Genomic DNA, 17,976 nt, shown 5'->3' with positions numbered 1-17,976 from the left:
AAAGCCCGGTGTAAATTGATGTTTCCACCTCCACACGTCTGCCAGGGAGTGGACTTGCGCCCAATCTAGAAGTGATTGAGTCTCAGAGACTCTTGGCTTCAGTCTGTCTGCAGAAGTCGAGGGCACCATATTGTCGAGGGCACCATATTGAAATCCTCTAAGAATATCTTATATGTAGTGGGATATTTAAGTGTGAGCTGTGCAATTTGGTGCAGGAGATCCGGAGGAGGATTGTATAGTCCTATGAGGACTAGCGTAATATCATGTATTTTTGCATAAAGAATAACGTACCGACCCAATTGGTCTATCACCAAATCCAGCAGTTGGAATGGAAGATTTTTTCTTATGAGGATGCTCACCCCTCTAGAGTAAGTAGAGAATGTGGAATTGTAGTATGCTCCCACCCAGGGTTTCTTCAGTGCTAATACTCGACTTCCTTGGAGGTGCGTTTCAGCCAATACTACTATGTGAGGGTTGTATTTTCGGAGAAAATTAAAGACAAGCGATCTTTTAAGGGAGGAGCCGAGCCCACACACATTCCATAGTATGCACTGGACCATTTCACGTTGGGATGACATTTTTTAATCTTTTATTTGAAGACAAGGATTCTAAATTTGACATATGTCTGTTTATAGGAGACAGGCAGGACCAGCGCAGGTGGAAACGTGGAGACCCTCTGTATCTATTAACCCCCCCTCCTCCCCCCTCTTATTTAACAACCCCATTCCCTGTATCCCACCCTGTTTCAACCTAACGAGGGGAAGCCTAAATCCCCACCCTATCTAAATACCTATTACAATTCCCTAATAACTAAACTTAGACCAGCTACAGGGTAGTAAAGGTAGCTATACAGGTCTATTTACAGTGTGGTGGCTGCGCTAACTAAACAGACCACCGGCAGGGGGCGAGGAAAGATGTGCCTGCGTGTGTGGCCGGCCGCCCGGCCGCTCTCAGTAACTGAGGGTAATATGTCTTGTGAGTAGCGGAGTTGTTTGTCCCACACATACCCCATCGCAGGTGTTAGTGTGCCGTATTATTGCAGTGGGTAAAACACAATTAGGTAAGTTTTAGATTACGGTGAGAGTCATCATAGTAAGGTCTCCTTAGATGCGACATTATATTACCATTCAATACGGGTATATATAAAGAAGATATAGTATAAGTAGGAAGGGCAGATAGAGGTGGGAAATAAGAAACTTGCCAGCAGAGGGCCTACTGAAGAAGATTCAGGGTAAGAGTTAGCTGATGGAAGTAGAACAGGAGGATGAAGAAAGTGTGGACTAGATAAGCATGTTAGGTAGGCCTTAAGAGAGAGAAGGCGCTATAGAATATATAGTGAGGTCACCTCCTAAGAGCTGCAGGTTCAGAATCTTTGAGCATAATAACACATATATATATATACATATCTGCATAGCGTGTAAGTTATATTATCATCCATTGGAGGTAAAGAACATTGGTAAAGGTGACCCTGCCCTCTAGTGGCAGCAATAGTATACAGCGTATAACCCAATTGAACACCTGTAAAGTTGTAAAAGTTAATGATTCCATTGAACCAGGATAGCATGTTTTATGTAATTTCAACAGTAAAGAATGGCATATCTCCGACGCCTGGAGTAAGGAATGTATGTGCCATATACAGTGCCTCAGAGTCAATGTTTCCCCCCCCCCCCCCCCCCATCCGAGCAAGCCGGCAGACATGCAAGTGTTTCTAGTTTTGTTAGAATCGGAGTGTAGTCTATGATATCCAGCTCCACATATCAGCACGGTGCATTAACATTCAGGCACATAGCGAGTATATATGATTTCCCCAAAGTTAAGAGGATGGAGCAATCAAGGTAGATTAAGGGGCCAGTATAGTAATACTACGTTCCTGTCTTCCTGCGCCGTGCATTAAGAAACATGACATGTCTCCGTAACCAGATCGTAGCAGGTGAGCCTGCAGCGGGGGGGAGGGGGGGGCCGGGAAGGACCCCCAATCAGTTAGGAGTAAGCATATAGCTATGATATTATTTATATGCCCCACTTCCAGGCATTATGTGTATAGTTAGAGAGTTATTCCGCCTGTGAAGGGTAGTAGTGAAAAGAATCATTACCAGTACTGCCATATTATTCCTGATTTGCAGGGAGGGCCTCGATCCACTCCATGGCTGTTTCCGGAGATGTGAAGATATTAACCTTTTCGCCGTCTTGTATGCGCAGACGAGCTGGGAACATCATGGAATATTGGATATTTCTTTTTCTTAGCTGCATCTTAACGTGATCAAAGGATTTCCTAGCCTTCTGTGTTTCTGCTGTGAAGTCTGGGAACAACATTAACTTGGCGTTGTCAATACGGAGTTCTCCCGCCGTGCGTGCCGCGCCCAAAATGGCGTCACGGTCTCTGAAATTCAGGACCTTGAAAATCAGAGGCCTAGGAAGGGAGCCCGGGGGGCCTTGTTTTGCGGGCATCCTGTGGGCTCTTTCTATTAGGAAGAACTTGGAGAACGTCTCCAGAGGCAGGAGTCGCTTTAGAAGCGTTTCGACATAGGCTGGGACGTCAGGCCCTTCAGTGCCCTCAGGTAAACCTAGGATGCGTATGTTCGATCGCCGGTTACGGTCTTCAGCATCCACAGCTCTGGAGGTTAGCGCCCGCAGTTGCTTTTGCATGGCTGGGATTTGCGCGCTGTGCTGGTGTACAGTGTCCTCCATAGTAGAGACTCTACTTTCTATATCCTTGACTCGCCCTTTTGTTTTAGTGAGCTCGTCAGTGATTATACTGAAACGGGCATCTATAGAGTCAATTTTTAAGGTTAGTGATGTCTGGCAGCCCTTAATGGCTTCTATCAGGTCAGTGACACTGGGTGGAGGAGGGTCACTGGGTGGAGGAAGGTCGTCTTCTTGCTGAAGGACCTCAGGATCTTTTTGCCTGTCCCCCTTACCTTTGGTAGCAGCTTTTTGGGGTGCCGGAGTTACAGGCAGCTGGACTGGAGATGAGGATCCTTCTTTCTTGTCCTTATCTTTATTTCTCCCTCCCATCTCGGTGGTAGCGTATGGAGCGAAGCGCTCGTTGTATCTCTGCTGCCTCGCTGGGCCTGCGATGAGTCGTATCCCGAGCAGCCTGCGCCGTCGGATTCTCCCGGTGGCGGATAGTATCTCTCGTCCAGGATGTGCTCCGAGTATTCCCCCACCTAGCAGCGGTGTTTTTGCTGGGTTTCGGGACCAGGAGAGTGGCTTGTCAGGGTTTTTTTGGCGGCCGGGCAGCGGAGCTAGGGAAAGTGCGTCTTCTCACTGCGCCATGCAGGCCACGCCCCCCATAACACTGCACATTAAATGAAAGTGCAGCATGCTGTAGGTTATACCCCTATAGAGCTGCGTTTGCACATGCTCAGTGACTAGCCACATGGCTAATTAATATTCACTGCACTGTGGTGACTGGTGGTGGGACTCGTAGTGTTGTCCGGATCATGAACGAATCGTTCACTTGATCCGGATCTTTGTGAGTCAAATCATCCGGATCATCACAATGAAAGATTCAGTTCACAGTGGATGTCTGGAAGAAACCGAAACATACAGAATGTACAGTGCAGGGAAAGTCCCGACCTGCTAGTCATTTCACCCCCAGTCTGCTTCCCTAGTAAAATTATTCAAATGATTCAGTTCAAAGATCCGGATCTTTTCAATGATCCGATTCGAATGATCCGAATCCTTAAAAAGATCTGGACTTCCCATCACTATCCCGCTGTGAAAGCTGCATAACGTGGCTCAATCTGACATCCAACTTCAACACCACCACGCATTGCGTTAGGGGCACGTTATGCGACCTTAACGTCCCCTAAAACGCAACGTCTTGGTGTGAAAGAGGCCTAAGAAGTTGCCTGGCTTTTATTAGTCTGTGAAAGCCATTGTGCAGAAGTGTGCAGAGGGTTAAATAACAATGTAATGATTTTTACTAAGGATATTACCTGCATGGAGTTTGTATATGTGGATTTCCTTCTGAAGTTCTCAAAACATAAAAGCATGTTAGTTAATCACTCCTCGCCCCCCCCCCCCCCCCCCCCTCCCCAATTATTCACTCGGGGACGTGGTAGGACTGCGAGGCCCAACTAAGGTGTAACGAGTAATGTGACCAGTTCACTGCACTATGTAAACGGCTGCCTAATGTCTACTCCATACAAATACAAGAAACAAATGCTGAAAGAAAATTAAACTAAAAAGGGTAACTTACATTGCTTCATCACAAGTCCGGCTACACTCTTGCACTGCAGCCTCCACTGTTGATTTCTCGATCATGTTGGAAGACACTAAAACATTTTAACAGATTCAGTTAAAGGTAATCTGAAATGAAAAACTTATGAGATAATGATTTATATGTGTAGTACTGCTGAGAAATAGAACATTATTAGCTCAGATATTAGTCTTATATTGTTTACAGTGCATTAAGAGTTAAGAAACTATCTATGCAAAAGAGCTTCTCTGAGCTCTCTGACCCAACTTGGGTTGCTACAGGGCTATTTTCTGAAGCACTTATCTCAACCTGTATCTCACTGTTTCTTATTTGTTTAAGGTTTTACTGCCAGGAAGTTCAAAGGCTAATTAGCCCTGCACTGTTTCATCGTGCAAGTGCAGAGCGTAATGTGTAAACTGCAAATATTAGATAATGGTGCAATGTTATAAAAATAAAACTGAAAATAAAAAGTAGTATGTAGCTACTTGTTATCAAAATTTAAATTAGATAGCGCTGCCCACGGCGGGGGGTGGTTAACTTAGCTATGCAGCCGCCTATAGCTGATGTGTTACACTTGCGGTCCACGCAACTCCACTACCTCCTCCTGAAAACCCAGGAGGAAGTAGTGGCATTACGTGGATTGCGAGTAACATATATTGGCTATAGGCGGTGGCATAGGTAAGTTAACACCCTCTCTGCCGCAGGAAGCGCTATCTAATTGGAATTTCAATTACGAGTAGCCAGGTATTTGTAGCTAAAATCACTAGTTCCTACAGCTTCAGAACCTGCCAGAGAATGTTCAGCTTACCTGGACAAAATTTTTTGAAAATGACATGCCAATTACATTACAATACAGAATAATTAACACTCACATGGCTGCTTCTCAACTGCATCAATGATATTGTCGATGACATCCTCAAGTTCTACTTCATTCACAGACTTCAGCACTTCAGTGAGATACTTACTGGCCTCTCTAAAAGTGAAGATGCATAAACATTAACAGTGTTTCATTGCCAATCAAACAAGCACTTTTTACAGGATTCCCCTGCGTGAGATATCTACAGTGCTTGTTGCTGATAATGTAGCAGAAAAGGTTTTATAATTTCTCCAAACAAGTCATTTTTACATCAAAGTTATAAAATACATTTAAACATTAGGCTCTATTCAGCATGAATGCAACAATAAGCTGTCATCAATGGATTGATCCTGGCGTACTGCCACCTTAGCACTCCAAAGGGTTCAGTGGGAGCTATGCTGCGTGAAGGCTCCCTACGGTATGAATAAGGGATGGTCAATAAGATGCATATATTTCAGAGTTGATGCAGGATTATGCAAATTTATAACCATTTCACCTTAGAAGGATTTGATCCATTTTCAAGCTGCATAATCCTGCATCTCCTTAACCATCCCTACTTATGACCCAGTAGTGTAAGGAGTACACACACACATACATACATACATACAATTTTTATCTGTAGCAGCACAGAGGAGATTCACAAAGTCCACTATATGTGTTCACAGTGCCACCTAAAAAAAACTTCAGCTGCCACGTGATCTCGGATTGGACATTTCAGGAATATACCATTCTGTGGGCCATATGCAATTCACTTTTTCTCCCGAGTTTTCTTCTAAGTGATATTTTTACAACTTGTCATAAAATGTCTTATAAGTCACCAGCAAGCAAGAAAGAAAATACTCAAAATAAATTTGATAGCACCTTTTCATCAACTTTTGGGTACTTTTTCAATTGTAAAATGCTGAACATTTAGTTTACAGAGAAGATGAAAATGATCTCCTAGGAGATAACTCAGGTGAAAACATGAATTACATATGGGCCAGTGTCCTTTAAAGAGCATATGCTTTGTGTTAGTGAGTTGTTTATGCCATAGTTTCCATTTTGAAATTTTAAATGTAGGTATTGAGCCATTTAAAGTGAACCCGAGGTGGGTTCTAAGAATCCAATTAGCGCACAGAGTCTGGGTCGGCATATAATACCCAGCCTCTGTTGCTATACTGTTTCCCCCAGTCTCCCCCCCCCCCTGCGCTCTGCTGTGCCCCCATAAATCAAACGCCATGCTGGCCAGCTGTTTACCTCTGAAGTGTCACTCTCGCAGCTCCCCCGCCTCCTCCATAGTGCAGCTCCCCACCTGCGCCCCTTCCCTCCAATCAGCGGGGAGGGAAGGGCCACAAGCGGGAACCAGAGCTATGGAGGAGGCAGGGGAGCGGCGAGAGTGACACTTCAGAGGTAAACAGCCGGCTGGTGACACGCTGCGTGTCGCCAGCACAGCGTTTGATTTATGGGAGTACAGCAGAGCGTGGGGGGGGAGATTGGGAGAAACAGTATAGCAACAGAGGCTGGGTATTATATGCAGACCCAGCCTCTGTGTGCTAATTGGATTCTTAGAACCCACCTCAGGTTCTCTTTAAGGTGGCAATAGATCTAGCGAATTTGGCAGCTGATCAACCAAGAGACAGATCTCTCTCTGATCTGATTGGAGAAAGATCTGTGGCCGCCATAAACCGCAGGCCAATTCCCAATCGATTTCTGCATGAAATCTTTTGGGAATCAGCTTCATGACACTGCTTCGTTACCCCAAATGAAGATGTACCCCCCATAGTGCCTGTGCATGAATAATTTACTTGTCTGCATCTGTTGCCGTAACTCTTCCTCACACAAATGTGGTGTATGCGACATCACACATGCACCATGTGCAATACGCCAGCAACCACGTGGGGCACATGTGTGAGGAAGAGTGCAGAGACAGAGCTAGCAGCAGACACTGACACCGGTGGGGGGCACATATTACACTAGGGGGGACAGCGCCAGGGTTCTGTCACTTTCGTCACTCATCGCAATATCGCACGCCCTTACCAATGCACACATGTTCGAGCGCGTTGGTTTGATATTTTGCAGCATGTCCGATTGATACATGCAACCAATTTTGGCCCAAAACTAGTCGCATCGTCGATCGGCATGCTCTTGGCACCACCGATTTTCATCCAATTTGATTAAATTATCAAATCGGATGGTGGAAGTATGGAAGTAATGTATAGGCACTTAAGCCACACCGATGATCACGCCCCCATCACACCCCTAGTCACGCATACTATAAAGATTTCATAAGAAAAATATGTTTTATAATTCAAACCACACTGCTTCTTTCTATCCTGGTTCATTTTCCTTCATATTATCATTTTAAATTTAGTAATATATCAATTTAAAGGATGGAAATAAAGTTTAGAGTCTATCAAACACATTTTTAGGAGATATATATATATATATATATATATATATATATATATATAAAATTTACATGGAAAGAGGGACAAAGTCCTGAAAAAGGGACAAATGAGGAGGACAGAGGGACAGGGCTCCCAAAGAGGGACTGGCCCTCTGAAAAAGGGACAGTTGTGAGCTATGCAGGCACTGTGCGTGACCTCAGATAGAGGGTATGCAGGTAGAACTCAGAGCAAGAATATAACATCCTGGAAACCGCTGTAAAGTAGGAGCCCCTCAGTAATGCCCCCTGGCAGCAGGATACTCACGCCCGCAGCAGCAGCCCGTGCATCTTAAATGCAGAGCTCACTTTACTCTTCAGCCTGTCAGCTGCCATCTCCAAGCCTTCGCGCCAAATCCCGGAGAACAGCTGGCCGTGGCGTCACACGTAAACTTCCCTCAGAACTCTCTGCTTCTGTGTCCCCAGCGCCGCCATCTTACTGGAGACCTCCCATAGAAAACGCGTTGCGAGAAATGTCCCCTCCCGCTGCCCATACCCTGTTGCAGCCATTGTAGTTGAGTGTGGAGGAGGGTTTTGGTGATAGCTGAGGAGTCACACTGATAACTCATGGCTGCTGCTGCTGCTGTTGCTGGACAGCGCTACTGTGTGGCCGAGGAGAGGAGCGGTCACTGCGCCGCCATGGACCACCACTATCTCTATATATGGGGGGGATATGTGGTAAGAGGGTGGCTGGAGGAGTGTCAGCCCTGGTGCATGTAGTGGAACGCTTCATGTCAGAAGGCATATACTGATAGATGTGTGCACGATCCAGTAACTTACCTATCTCTCCCTTATATTGATTGTTATTAACAGCCTGCACTGCACTACACTATATAGTCCATCAGATCATAAGGTGGCCATACAGTACTGAATGTTTGTTGATCACTATGATCGAATCTGCTGGTAATTGATGCCCAGCCCCCAACATGCCCACATGATCATACTGTAAATCAGTATTTGGTCGAAATAAATTTAAATTATCGATCATACCAAATGGGAAAATGTAATTGAATGGAGAAAAATCAATGGCCTGTAGCGTCAAAACATATCAAGCATTGCAACACTGCAGTTAAATAGATATTCAATAGATTTTAGCTGAAATCTATTGAATATCTATGGGCAGTGTGGAGAGAATAGATCCCTCTCTGATCAGGTCATAATCCGAAAGTGATCTTTCTCTTGTGCATGTTGGGCAACCGTCTATTAATGCGTTGCCGTTTTTAGCAAACATTTGATTGAATGTTGATCATGGCGATACATACACACATGGATTGCCAATCCAATATGGCAAACGATAGATCCCTTTCTGATCTGAATCAGAGATTGATTCCCACCTCACACAGCGAGTCAATTTTTTTATACCGCCACTAGCTATTTACTGCAGTTCAAAGTAATGCACCCATTAGAGCTCTTTCACAGGGAGCGATAGCGCTGCAACTGCAGACCGCAGGCGATCAGCAAATCGCTAATGCAGTGTTTCCCTATGGGAGCATTCGCATTGCATTTGCAAAAGTGCTGCATGAAGTATTTCTCTGTTCAACTTTTCATTTACAATTGACAGTTGCACCAAGAGGGGCTAGGCCGCATCAGCTCTAAGGGCTAGCCGCATGCGGATTCGCATAGGCAATGCAAGTGGATGGGGCTGTTTCCACTTGTGCGGCTGCGGGATCATTTTTTTGTGCGACAGAAATCTGCAGAGCCGTCAGATTTTGCGTGCGAGAGGAATGCACGCAAATCGCCGCTAATGCTTTTAATAGGAAACCGCATGTGGATTGAGCCGCGAAGTCGCATGCGATTTCGCATAGGTGTAATGTTAATTTACACAGGCAGTGACATGGTTAAATTCGCACATACCCTTACCTATGCGGAATCGCATGCAAAATCGCGGCAAAACCGCATGCGGAATTGCACCCGCATGCGATTTCGTCCGCGGTGGAATGCAGGCGATTCCGCACTGCAACAGTGGAAACGAGCCACTAGTGTCACCTAGGTTACATGGGACACATGTATTTTGGCAGCACTCTGGGGATTCAAAATCACATTTTCTAAATGTGATTATGCCATTTAAAACATCCCCTGGAAAATGCTAACTGACCTTCTGCAATGCTCTGGAAATAATGAAAGTCTTGGATTCATTCTAGAGAGCTTATTTTTATTGTCACTGGCTTCTGTCCATATTGGCACCGTTCATAGGGAAATAAAGCTAACGCAATTGGGTGGACAGCACCTTCCTGAACTGCTAGGTTTTCTATAGGTTGTAGTTGCCCGCACTAATTGGCAGGGCCGTGGAGTCGGAGTCGTGGAGTCGGGCAATTTTGGGTGCCTGGAGTCGGAGTCGGGAAAAAATGCTCCGACTCCTAATGAATTTGTAACTGTAATTAAAATAGAAAATATGATAAAATGTTCTATTTCTCAGATAATAGTCATTAAAAATAATGTATATATACAGTATATATATACAGTAATAGCTGTGCTTAGTCCACAAAAATGAAATAAACCAATCAAAATTAGTTATTTGTGCTGCTTCAATAAAGCAGTCCCCGTATTTTTAAGGTCAGATATACATATCTGATTGTGACTGTATATATGATGTGTAAACAGGAATCTCTTATATATACTAAATAACATCTATGCTGTAAGAATATAGCCTAATGTGTAGCTGTGTCACTAATAGAGATGGTCAATGAGATGGAAATAATTCTGCACTGATGCTGATTTATGCAAATGTATGCACTCCCTTTGCTGATGAAATCAAATAATTTGATATGTTGTTAAAATTTGGTTTGGTGACTACAAATTAAAGGGTACCTGAGACGGATGAAAAGTAAAGTTTTATACATACCTGGGGCTTCCTCCAGCCCCCTTCAGGCTAATTAGTCCCTCGCTGTCCTCCACCACCCAGATCTTCTGCTATAAGTCCTGGTAATTCAGCCAGTCAGCGCTGTCCGGCCGCATGCCGCTCCCACAGCCAGGAACATTCTGCACCTGCGCAATAGTGCTGCACAGGTGTAGTATGCTCCTGGCGGCGGAGTGTGTGCATGCGCACTACGCTCGACTGGCTCAAGTACCTGGACTCATAGCAGAAGATCCAGGTGGTGGAGGAGGACAACGAGGGACTGATTATCCTGAAGGCGGCTGGAGGAAGCCCCAGGTATGTATAAAACTTTAATTTCATCTGTCTCAGGTTTACTTTGTAAGGGCTGGTGCACACCAAAACCTGCTAGCAGATCCGCAAAACGCTAGCAGATTTTTAAACGCTTTTTTTTATTTTTATGAGGCGTTTTGCTAGCGTTTTGCGGATTGCTGCTGCGGTTTTCAGTATAGTAGATTTCATATATTGTTACAGTAAAGCTGTTACTGAACAGCTTCTGTAACAAAAACGCCTGCAAAACCGCTCTGAACAGGCGTTTTTCAGAGCGGTTTGCGTTTTTCCTATACTTAACATTGGGGCAGAAACGCATCCGAAATCCAAAAAATGCCTCACCCAGGCATTTTTCGTTTCTGCAAAACGCCTGCCGCTCTGGTGTGCACCACCCCATTGAGATACATTGACCAAGCAGATCCGCAGCCGCAAGCGGATCTGAAAACGCGGAAAAAGCTGCTCGGTGTGCACCAGCCCTTACACAGTAGTACTATACTCTACATATGCACTCCCCACAGAGCTGCAGGGAATCCACTGAGAACGCTGTGCACATTGAACACAGAGGTGTTGTCTGTCACCCATAAACCTTGTTCAGATTGTGCATGAAGAATGTGTAATAGAGGAAGAATCTCCTCATTCCCCTGCAGAGGCGTATATTTGAATACGGCGCTGGTAGACTTGGGCGCAGGATCCAGGTGTTAAATGGCTGGTCCTGCTTCTGCACAAGTCCGGGGCGTTTTAATTACTATTCCCCCTCCAGGCCGACATGGATAGTGGGGGAATGAAATAATTCGGCTTCCAGCGATTGCTGGAGGCCGAATTATTGTGTTTTTTAAACAACTTCGGCTCCGTCTTCTGACGGAGCCGACCTTCCTCACTGAGCGCCGCTATAGACTGATTCCCATTACAGTCTATGGCGGCGCTGGCTGCGCCCAAAGCTAGCAGCGCTGAAAAGCACTGCTCCGCTGCAGAGTACCTGCACATCATTCTTACATGTACCCACACTTACATTGCCTAGGGCCTGATAGATGTTCTTTGTTCCGGTTTGTACCTTTTACAAGTACTCTTACCAAGGACTAGTTTTAAGGTGCCCATACACTCGTCAGATTGGCTGCAGATAGATAAGAAATGCATCTGATGATCTATCTGATGCGTTTTTAGAACATTTTTTACCAGGATAGAATTCCAACAGATTTCAGTTTGAAATCTATTGAAATTCGATCTGATGGATTTTTTTTTGCCATCAGATTTCTATTAAGGCCAATGCAAACTGATAAGCAATCTCATCAGATCGACCTAAATTTTCCACCCTGCCAGTTCGATGGAAATCGATCGAAATCGGCCATCGATCGGTCGATTGGCTAACCGATTTGCAAACGATCGATCGATCGGGATTGATTGGTCGGCCAGAAAATCGGCTGAGTGTATGGGCCCCTTTAGTCTAAAGAGAATAAATATAGTAGTCTACATATCCTTCTCACTTCAGTTGTCTTGTAAAATTCCTAAGTGTTGGCAGTTAAGAGACGAATTTCATGTTACTTACTTTTAATCAACAAAATTGTAATATGCAAATTAGAGGAGTCGGAGTCGGTGGAATCCTAAACTGAGGAGTCGGAGTCGGTGGATTTTTGGACCGACTCCACAGCCCTGCTAATTGGCCAATTACAATGCTGTGATTGGAGAACTGTTCCTTGTGAGGTTTCCTGCTGGGTCCCCTAAAGTACACTAAGCCCCATATTTAGGAGGACAATCCTAGTTTTTAGATCGTAAGATGATTGATGATGTAGATTGTAAGATGGCTGTGATTTTGATCATATATTATTTTTATTTATTTACTTATATAGTGCTGAGTCTGACCTCTTACGCTGGGCTTTAAAGAGCCTATAGTCATGTCGGCTATTAACTGTCCCCCAAGGGATCTCACAATACTTGGTCAAAGCAGATCTGAGACACACATTTTTGTCTTGAACTTTCCTTTTTAAATGTTCATATTTTAAAGTTGTGTTTAAAATCCTTTACAGACAATTGAAGATAATGAGGTTTATTTGCCAAATGATGAAGTGTGGGTCTATGACACTGAATGTGGATTGTGGTAAGTTCTCATTTATCCAAATGAATGCTAGTGTAGTGCAGGATGGAAACATGGCATAGTTCTTTTATAGTATGAAGAGGAAATATCACAGCCCCCAAGGTGCACTGCTGTGCAGGGATGGATTTCTGCAAAGGCCAAGGCCTTGGGCGCTGAAAAAGCAGAAGGGCGGCAGGACTTGAGAGAGAGATAAGAGGCCACAAGTTGGTGACAGCGGGTCATTCGCTGTAAGAGGTGTCCGCACACTGACAGCAATTCCAAGCAGATTTATTCACAACTTGTAGCAGTGAACCTGTGAAATGTGCTATCTGTTGCTATTATCTGCTGTATGTTTGTCTGCTTAGAATTGCTGCCAGTGAATGGACTTCTCTGACTTTGTAGTTCAGCTAACCCCTCACTATCCTGGTGCAAAAAAAGTATTTACTTTGTGCAAAAGAAGGAGGGTTGGGGGTACAGACTGGGAAGATATGAACCTAAGTTCAAGGCTAATCTACTTTAGGGGAGAGTACATTTGAAATCGGCGCCGGTAGACTTGGGCGCAGGATTCAGCGGTATATGGCTGATCCTGCTTCTGCACAAGTCCGGGCCGTTTTAATTACTATTCCCCCTCCAGGCCGACATGGATAGTGGGGGAATGAAATAATTCAGCTTCCAGTGATTGCTGGAGGCCGAATCATTGTGTTTTTTAAGCAACCTCGGCTCCGTCTTCTGACGGAGCCGACTTTACTCACTGAGCGCTGCAATAGGAGTGATTCCTATTGTAGTCTATGGAGGCGCCGGCTGCGCCCAAATCTAGTAGCGCTGAAAAGCACTGTTCCGTTAGGGGGCCCAGCAGGAAGCCTCAAGGGGGAAATTCAGCTAATGTGATTGGGTGGACGGCACCCTCTCAAACTGCCAGGTTTCCAATAGGTTGTAGTAAGCTTTGGCCACACTATTTGGCCAATCACGACCCTTTGTGCTTTAAGAGGGTTCTGTAATTGGAGAACTGTTCCCTAGGAGGTTTCATGCTGGGTCCTCTAAAGCAGAATAGTTCCCCAAGTTCTGTTGAGAAATGGGAATAGAAAAAATCCTCTCAAAATAAGCGTGATAGCAGGGCTGTGCGGCAGAATCTGAGGCATACTGCATCCTATCGGACAATGTGCGCATTTACAGTTGCTGTGAAGCATGGTTTTAATGAAATGGCATTGCGTGCATAATGCACATTGGGGTCTATTCGCAATCATTTTCCGCACGTAATTCCCGACTGAAATAAGACCATCTTAACATTCACAAAATTGTACGCATGTTTTTTTTACCGCATGCGTAAAATTGTATGCATTGTTTCAACACATGCGTAAAAGTCAGGAAAAGTCGGTAATTCCTGTAAAAAAACGAAATTCACAAAGAAAAAGGGGCTAATTATTTCTGACTTAACTACCGATTTTACAGTATATCACCTACAAGTACTTGGTGATATATTTGGCTTCCCATTGACTTGAATGGAGTCTTCAGCCTTGAGCGATGTGTTTGCTGAACTTTTTTTTGCCAATTTTTTTACGCATGGTTTCCGCATGTTTACTACATAATTACGCATGTTTCCCCAATTTCTTTACTCATTGTTCCCACATGCGGAAAATTCTTAGTGAATGTGGAAAAAAATGCTGAAATGATCACACATGCGGTAAGAGATTTTTTGCCGGTAATATAGCGGTAAAAAAAAATCTCTTACCACATGTGTGATTGTGATTAGAGCCCATTGTGACTTTTCCCATCTGTTGCATTGCAATCCTGGTTTTAGAGGGCGTGCAGACCAAGACCCCAGTGTGAACCTAGCCATACTCTAGAATAGTTCTACCTTTCTTATTTTTCACCTCAACTATAAGGAGATCTAATTTGTGAGATAAAAAGGTTAGTGGGTTGATGCATGAAGCAGTGGTAATATTGCTGTGCACAGACAGCACACAGCAACATTACTGTTACTACACAAGCAGTGTATCGTGAGTGATGCTATTAGCACAACCAGCAGTATTCGAGTACAACGAGCGTTGCTACGGTAACGTGCATTACTGTACATCGCTCGCGTTACTCGAGTAAAGCGGGTCATGCTACTAGCAGGACAAGTAGTACACTGCTAGCGGTAGTAATGGCAATTTTGCCGTGTGCTGTCTGTGCACAGCAATGTTACCACTGTTACATTTTCTCCAATAGTATCATTTTTTAGCACTTAGCAAATTAAAAAAATACTAAAAAGTAGGTCAGACTTAAGCTCAACACACACCATACAATCTTGGTTGTACAGATTTACCAAATCTATAGAGTATAAGGGCCAACAGATTGAAAATACCTTGAATGATTGATTGGATAAGCTCTTATACTACATGAAAGTGGTAAGATTGAACAACCAAGATTGTATGGTGTGTGTTGAGCCATAGTCTGACACTTTGATCTGAAGGACCTGATGCTGTGGATCTGACACTATGTCAACATGGATCTGACGCTATGTCTGATTACGTCTGAAAACTGCCCCTCTAGCCAGGGATGGTTCTCTCATGAAGCAAGGTGAAACATTTGCATCAGATGGCAGAGATTACAGGGGCAGCATGTTTGTACTGTGTTTACACTTATGCTGGGCATACATGCTCTATTTTGCCACTCAATTCTCCCGCTCGATTGTTTCGCTGCTCGATTCCGCAGTCAATTCTCTTATCTTCCACTAATTTTTCTTATCTTTTTCCATTCACTGCTATTCGGAATCGAGCGTCGAAAAGATCAGGCGGGAGATCGGACATGTCGGAAATTATCTATCGAGCCATCTTAATGGCTCAAAATCGAGCTGTGTATGCCCAGCATAAAAGTATGCAGTTAGAGTTGGAGGAGAAGTGATAGGAGAACAAGGTGAAAATGTCATCATTGTAGAAAAGCAGCTTGTTGTGCTGTGTGAGGAGTCTGACAGTGAGCGAGGAGGGGGAGGCAGGAGAGCAGCAGTGTTTCATTTGACTTGCACAGCAGAAGGGAGGAGGTGGCACTGCTGTCCTGAGCGAGATGGAATGGAGTAGGTGAGGGTGAGCAGTTTGTTTGGTCACGTGAGAACATTAAATGAAACAGAGTAAATTGTCAGGGCTGTGCGATCATTCCAAATTGGGGCGGGGGGGGGGGGGGTGCATCTTTACAAGTTTGCCTGACGCAGCAAAAAGTCTAGAACCGGCCCTGTCTCTAGCAGCAGCCATTATGCTCCTTATCAGACTATGTCCAACATCAGGAGCTGGGGAGAACAAGCCACTGTCCGACCAAGTCTGACAATAGATTGGAAAGGATTAATTGCATTATACCAGCCTTTCTCAACCTTTTTACCCTGGAGGAACCCTGCAAATAACTTTTGGATCTCGAGGAACCCCTGCAAACAATTTTTTGATCTTGAGGAACCCCGGCATTTATTTTGCAGGAGGCATGGTCTTTAAAAGTATGTGTGGCTGTTTATTTCACTACCCCTACTACACTGCCACTCATTATAGTGTCTCCTGAGCCTCCAATTTTGTGCTTCTTGTTACAGTATCACCTATTATAGTGTGCTCTATTATACTTCCCCCACGATAGGGGAAAATGCCAAGGAACCCCTGCAGAGTACTCAAGGAACCCTGGTTGAGAAAGCCTGCATTATACCGATAAGTTGTAAAAACATCTCCTGTGAGAAAACTCACTGAAGAGGAATTGAATTTGGGCCATGGAGAGATAAATCATGACTTATTGAGATAACAGGGCATATTCGCTAAATACCGGCTAAGCAATTTTACTGGCGTTAACGCAACTGTTGTAAATGGGTGTTAGAGTGGGTGTAGCTGGACTTCCAAACCTGGAAGGCAAATCACACATCTTCACTTACTGAGGCTCTGTAGAGCCTGTTTAGTTAGAACAGCCAGCGCGGCAGAGGTGGAAAGGTTGTATATTATTACAGCCTCATCGGAGATTGGGAGACAGTGATTTTAGGGGAAATAAGTTATCCTCAGTAGTTGTATGAATTTTCTCATGTCGTCATCATAAAATTGATTTTCTTAGAATGTGTTAAATTGTTGTCACTGCCAATTTCAGTAAACTTTCCATGTTTGTGAATTGTAGGAAAATGCATTTAACAGATGGCGACCTGCCCCCGTCCATGTCTGGGAGCTGCGGTGCATGCCTGAATGGAAAACTGTACATCTTTGGTGGATATGATGACAGGGGCTACAGCAATCAGGTATTTGTAGTTATGCAAACATATTTCCATTAACTGCTTCCGGACGTTGCTCTGTATGTGTATATGTAACGTATGCTCTGTTTAAAGGACTTACGAGGCCAAAATGACGAAAATGACACTTTACCTTTTTATCTGCAGAATCCACGGAGGACGCCCTCCGCTCCGTACCGCCGTCAATCTAGTCCTTTTAGTTCTCCCAGGGCTTGTCCCGATCCCACCGAATCATTCCACCCCTAAGATGGCCGCCTCCTTGATCCGCGGCTGCGCAGTACGCTTTGCCGCCAGTGCGACTGCGCAGCCTTTAGCCCGCCTCCAGCCACGCCCGACGTACGCTTCAGGAGGATGCCGGGAACCAGTACGCGGCTGGAGGCGGGCTAAAGGCTGCGCAGTCGCACTCGCGGCATAGCGTACTGCGCAGCCGCGGATCAAGGCGGCGGCCATCTTAGGGGTGGAATGGATGCGACCCGTTCGGTGGGGTCGGGACAAGCCCTGGGGGTACTAAAAGGTCTAGATTGATGGCGGTACGGAGCGGAGGACGCGGAGGGCGTCCTCCGTGGATTCTGCAGATAAAAAGGTAAAGTGTCATTTTCGTCATTTTGGCCTCGTAAGTCCTTTAAGAACTGTTATTCCTGCCAGGGTGTAGATTTCAATTAACACGCCACACGCTACTGCCGATTGCGCCACTCTCTCGCCACTGCAGCCCAACCGCTCTGCTGTGACTTTCATTGACTCCTGAACCTGTGATCACTGAGTCAATCACATTGACTCACAGTGATTGCAGGGTCTGAAATCAATTAAATCTGCTCCTGACCAGCTCACGGAGCTCTGCTGTCATGGCAACAGCAGAGCGAGTGGGCTTAGCGACGGGAGAACGGCTAGAGTGATGGGTCCATGCAGCGTGATGTTGGTGAGCCCCATTTTTGTACCAGAAAGTCTCTGCGTTTCCCAGCGGTTTTTGTTGTGATTTTATGTTAGTGCTTGTGATTGCAAAAGGGATTTTCAATTTTGAAGCTCTGCAAGTGATTTTGGGTAAGCTGGCGGTTTCCCTATATT

General features: G+C 44.9%; 2 protein-coding genes across 2 annotated transcripts in view; one reads left to right on the top strand and one right to left on the bottom strand.

Annotated features, from left to right (window-relative positions):
* Positions 1-7,955, bottom strand: part of POLE2 (DNA polymerase epsilon 2, accessory subunit) — a 57,273-nt gene extending 49,318 nt beyond the window's left edge. Inside the window, exons 1-3 of the mRNA XM_068254199.1 lie at positions 7,751-7,955; positions 5,077-5,177; positions 4,205-4,280 (exon numbers count right to left, since the gene is read on the bottom strand). Of these exons, the coding sequence (XP_068110300.1) occupies positions 4,205-4,280; positions 5,077-5,177; positions 7,751-7,818 (245 nt within the window). The 5' untranslated portion in view covers positions 7,819-7,955. The remainder of the gene's footprint in view (positions 1-4,204; positions 4,281-5,076; positions 5,178-7,750) is intronic.
* An 8-nt stretch (positions 7,956-7,963) lies between these two features.
* The window catches only part of KLHDC1 (kelch domain containing 1), a 42,242-nt gene continuing 32,229 nt past the window's right edge, over positions 7,964-17,976 (top strand). The window contains exons 1-3 of the mRNA XM_068254200.1: positions 7,964-8,160; positions 12,646-12,716; positions 16,806-16,923. Coding sequence (XP_068110301.1) covers positions 8,050-8,160; positions 12,646-12,716; positions 16,806-16,923 — 300 coding nt within the window. The 5' untranslated portion in view covers positions 7,964-8,049. The remainder of the gene's footprint in view (positions 8,161-12,645; positions 12,717-16,805; positions 16,924-17,976) is intronic.

The sequence above is a fragment of the Hyperolius riggenbachi genome, chromosome 9 (assembly GCF_040937935.1).
Source record: "Hyperolius riggenbachi isolate aHypRig1 chromosome 9, aHypRig1.pri, whole genome shotgun sequence".
Classification (NCBI taxonomy): Eukaryota; Metazoa; Chordata; class Amphibia; order Anura; family Hyperoliidae; genus Hyperolius; species Hyperolius riggenbachi.
Note: the sequence above shows the minus strand (reverse complement) of the source record. Positions and strands in the feature narration are given on the sequence as shown.